Source organism: Salvelinus alpinus, chromosome 35 (genome assembly GCF_045679555.1).
Source record: "Salvelinus alpinus chromosome 35, SLU_Salpinus.1, whole genome shotgun sequence".
Classification (NCBI taxonomy): Eukaryota; Metazoa; Chordata; class Actinopteri; order Salmoniformes; family Salmonidae; genus Salvelinus; species Salvelinus alpinus.
Window position 1 is genome coordinate 6,523,600 of NC_092120.1, and position 4,915 is coordinate 6,528,514.

General features: G+C 41.5%; 1 protein-coding gene across 1 annotated transcript; it reads right to left on the reverse strand.

Annotated features, from left to right (window-relative positions):
* Positions 1-558: 558 nt before the first annotated feature.
* On the reverse strand, positions 559-3,686 carry LOC139564080 (gamma-glutamylcyclotransferase-like). Its single transcript, XM_071383290.1, has 4 exons — positions 3,614-3,686; positions 1,594-1,697; positions 1,366-1,511; positions 559-1,040 (listed from the first exon to the last, which is right to left on the reverse strand). Exons 1-4 carry the CDS (start codon positions 3,684-3,686, stop codon positions 764-766), a joined length of 600 nt encoding a protein of 199 aa, XP_071239391.1. The 3' UTR covers positions 559-763.
* Positions 3,687-4,915: the final 1,229 nt, after the last annotated feature.

Genomic DNA, 4,915 nt, shown 5'->3' on the forward strand with positions numbered 1-4,915 from the left:
ACACACACGACAGAGCACTGCACAAAGCTTCCGTGGTCACAAAGCCACGCTCCACGCCTGTTACATTCGCTGGCTGTTTTTCTCAGACCACTTTGATTATTTAGCTAGAGCTTTTAGATGTGCAATGAACCATCTGGAAACACAGTTTAGTAACTGTTCACATTGTCCAATACAGTGCATGAGATTGGGTAAATCCTGAATGAATTGATGGATATATACTAAATAAAAATTTTAAAGAATCCTGTGTTCTTGTGACAGCCAGAATATGAACCTGGAATGTAGCGTTCCAGATGCTTCAGAGAGGGTTTTATTTTGGAGAGGGGGAGTGAATAGTCAAAAAAATTAATTGACCTAGGTTGCTGCTCTTTCCCTGTTGTCTTTTCAACACAAAGCCATCTGGGAGCTGTCAGTGGCAAACGCCAGAAAAAACACCAAAACACTGCTATTTTTGCCACCACAGTGAGTGAGTGACAGAGACTCATTCAAGAGGATGATGTCACCCACACTGTCATCCACAAGTGATGAGTGATGTGTGAATTCCTTTTTCCAATGCGTTACATGTGGGTGTTTGATTTGCTGTTGTTTTGGTTATGAATTTGACCATATAGAGTATATTGTTTTATTACAATTCATTTGAAAAAGCATTTGTTGGTAAATACCTTTTCAGAGACAACATTCTGCATTTCTCTTCATTGTCCCACTGTATATCAATGGAGAGCACCAGTTTCAATAACAACGTTCCTCTCTACACTTTGTAAGGTCCCTAACTTCTTACAGGGTTCAGTGTCAAGTCCATGTTCTTAAATGTATTTGGAATAAAATAGATATAACTAGATTGAGAAAGTAAGACAGTGTGTGAGAGAGAGAATGAGAGAGAGGGGGGGGCGTGTAAAAGGAGTTGTGTCTCCTTGAGGTACTGTGGTGATGGTGGAGCGTAAATACAGCTGTTCATGATGTAGGTGCGACAGTTGAGCTCTTGGTCCCGAGTCTTCATGTTAACCTCAACAGGGCTGTAGGCCCATAGTCTCACGTTCTCCTGGCTGCACACACACACACAAATATGAATACACCCAACCACACAACTTTAGAACTGGTTAGAACTAGACCACATCAACCACAATGAAGAAGCACTCAGAATGACACAACAGACCAAGTATTTTTTTTTTTTTTTTAACTAGGCAAGTCAGTTAAGAACAAATTCTTATTTACTATGATGGCCTACACCGACCAAACCCTGGACGACGCTGGGCCAATTGCGCGCCGCCCTATGGGACTCCCAATCACGGCCGGTTGTGATACAGCCTGGATACAGTAGACACAGTATGTGCCAACTAGGATTAGGTGAACTAGATAAAGGTATCTTACCTGTCTAGAGACTCGAGGTCGGCCACGTTCATCCTCCATACCACTCCCCACACCTCGTCCGCTGGGCTGTTCTCGATGGTCGCCACACCCCCATGCCAGCGGTCACTGGCCAGACCCTTGTAGTTGCCAAATATCAGCTTGTAGTCCTGGAAAGAAGGAGAGATAGAGAGGATCAGGTTAAGGTCAGGTGTCCTTCCAGGTCCTCTTTATAGTCAGGTCTGGTCATACCTTGAGCCTGGCCACACAGTGGATGGAAGCGGAGGGGTTCTTGAGCTGGAGCCTTTCCTTCAGTAGGTTGCTGCCGTAGGCAAAGTACAGGAAGACTCCCCATTCTCATGCTAATCCATCGGGCCTGCCCTGTGCTGTACTGTGCTGTGCCCACCACTGCCACACAATACACACACAGCCTGCTGGTTGCTGAGCCTTATGGCCTGAGCTGGCTGAGCTCACAGTCACACCAGCATGTCATTCACAGTGTGCTGCAACAAGCCTGCATAGCACTGTCTTGTGGACAGAGAAGTTAGTGATGTGTTGCAGCTGATGCTTTGACAAATAGGCCAATCCATCACTCATGTTTGCTTGCGTGCACATGGATTTATGTTTACACCGCCGATGGTAATCAGGCAAACCTCAATTATGTACAATGAAATATAATTTGAACTTTGCTTCGAAATTATGTCATTGGCACTGACTGGTGCAGTGGAGGGTAAATGCAGTTTACACACCTTTTTTATTTTGTGCCAAGCTTTACCAATATTTTGCAGAAAAATGCATTGAAAGTATAGGAAGCATTACTGGTCACGGGAATGGAAGGCTAAACATAAACATGGCTGGTCCATCAAGGTCCAGTAGGTAACTTTGTGTGCGATCTGATCAAATTCACATAGAAAAGTGAGTTATAGATTGGTAATTCCTATTGAAAGCAAGTCTGATGCGCGGCATATCTGTTCTGTGTGTGCTATTTCTATGCTTCCCATCTTTAAGTTTAGCTTAAGCGTCTTTTTACTTTCGGTTTTGTACACCAGCTTCAAACAGCTTAACATACACTATTTTGGGTTATTTAAAATATATTTCACAGCAGTTTATATTTTACAATGATTCTCTACACTATACATTTCTTGTTTTGTCACATAAACTTAAATTAGGCGAACATAACAACATTTTAGCAACCAGGAAATGGCTGAGCGATTTCTATCTATTGTACCTTGTGTTATTGGTCATGTTCCCTTGCTCCGACATTGCTAATGCATGCCAGATCTTACAATGCCTGGATAGGTATTTTACATATCAGCTAACCACATCACAACCAAATCTCTATTTTTGTTATGGAAGGGTCCAGACACCTTTTTTGGGATTTCACATGTTTTTGAGAAACTTATCCCAAACAGCAAACCACTTCCTCATCCTTGTGTAAAATGGGGCCCCCAATTTTTTTTCCTTTTAGAAACAGCAAAGTTCGTATAGTGATGCAGGTCTAGATGTTGTACACATGTGTCATTCCGAAATGTATCTGCAACGTTCTATTCCATTTTATTGCCACTCTAGCAATACCTCTCCATCTATTCTACAGGTAACTGCCAAACACTTGAGTAAATGAGGGATACAAAGTATATTAAAAGCATGGAGTGCTTCCACACAGGAAGTTTCAGACGCTTACAGAATCAAGGTGCATTGAAGCTGTTCTGACGGCTCCTGGTGGCCCAACACTGTATGAAGACACTTTATGTTGGCATTTCCTTTATTTTGACAGTTATCTGTAGCAATATGTTACAATGACAATGGAACAGCTGGATAGGGGAAACGGCTTGAGTTGCGCAAACGGGAATATAACATTGCAGATGTACACATGAAATTGTGTCAAACATCTAAAGACCTGCATTTGGGCTCACGAGTGGTACAGTGGTCTAAGGCACTGCATCTCAGTGTAAGAGGCATCACTACAGTCGTGGTTCGAATCCAGGCTGTATTGTATCCTGCAGTGATTGGGAGTCCCAGAGGGTGGTGAATAATTGGCCCAGGGCAGGCTGTCATTGTAAATACAAATTTGTTCTTAACTTGCCTAGTTAAATTTAAAAAAAACACTATACTGAGATGTTTGCCGTTTCTAAAAGGACATAAGTGGACATTTTTGGTGCCTTTGTTCATGTGTTTTTCTAGGCCCCCATACTACTCAATGAGGATGATGAAGTGATTTGCTATTTGGGGTAAGTTTCTCAAAAACATGAAATCACAAAAAAGGTGGCTGGACCATTCTCCTTGTTCAGGCGGCGTTCGGCGGTCGACGTCACCGGCCTTCTAGCCACCGCCGATCCACTTTTCATTTTCCATTTGTTCTGTCTTTGTCTTTCACACCTGGCTTCACTCAACCAATTACTTGTTTATTATTTAACCCTCTGTTCCCCATGTTTCGTTTGTGAGTGATTGTTCTTTGTACATCGGTCCGTGTTTGTGGGCTCGCTATGTTGCTTTGTAATTTTGAGTAAAGTACGTTGATTACTCATATCTGCTGTCCTACGCCTTACTCTACACCAGCTACACACTGGACCGTTACATGACATCTGTTATGTGTTAAAGATGCAGTCTGGGGTTGTAAGCACTTGCAAATGTGTAACATATTGTCTGAATAATTGGAATTTATAATATCATAAAACACATTTTTGCAATTGGTTACATATATGAAATGGATGATTTTATTGTATTTTTTATTTATTTAACCTTTATTTAACTAATGATGTAGTACACAATCAAGCACAATTTTTTCTGTGACTGTTTATGGCTGGTGAGCACTACTTTACAAACTACTGGTTGAAATGATAAAAAACATTTGGAGCATCACTTTAATTTGCACAAACTGCATTTGAAGATGCATGTGATCATAAACAAAGACGTTTCTGATGAACTGCATGCGCAACGTTGAATGACGTGGACAGCAAATTGGTCTAAATGGATGATGGTAATGACCCCGTTGTACTCATTGCTTGAGCCCATACGGATTGCATAGACTAGCCAGAGATTATGGAGGAATTTCTCTGAGCTCGCCTACTGGAGTATGTTTACCGCGCCCACTCAAAACAGCGTTTCGCAGCGTTTCGCTCACTGATGGAGCGGGAGAAAGAACTAACCAATAGGAAGCAAGCGTCCAGCCCACATCGTACTCTCGCATCCATCCGTGGAGTGGAAAAATCCATCCCAAACAGGAGGAGGACCACAACCTGCAATTGTCTGTCTGCAAAGTCAGAAACGGAGCATATTTCATACATAAACTAAATGTGTTGAAGGAGAACATTTGATTACATACTGCAGTTGATTAAAGTAGATTTTTTTGTTTAATTCAAATAATGTTGTGTGCGCAGAACGCCTGATTTCTTTGTGCGATAAGAAAAAGGTAGAATTATTAATAAAACCTATACTTTGCTTGTTTATCATTCAAGCAGATAGGAAGAGAACACTCCTGGCTACGTATACAAAGGTAATATCAATCAGGTTTTTATTGAGATTTATCCTTATTAAACTTGAAGAATGCTTCTGTAATATTCACATATTGATCAAG

Excerpts from the sequence above, each read along its gene's own strand:
- LOC139564080 (XM_071383290.1), bottom strand. The coding sequence starts at position 3,686 with ATGAAAAGTGGATCGGCGGTGGCTAGAAGGCCGGTGACGTCGACCGCC. Across the intron at positions 1,512-1,593 it reads ACTGTGTGGCCAGGCTCAAG|GACTACAAGCTGATATTTGG; the intron begins GTATGACCAGAC and ends CCTTCTTTCCAG. Across the intron at positions 1,041-1,365 it reads GACCTCGAGTCTCTAGACAG|CCAGGAGAACGTGAGACTAT; the intron begins GTAAGATACCTT and ends GTGTGTGTGCAG.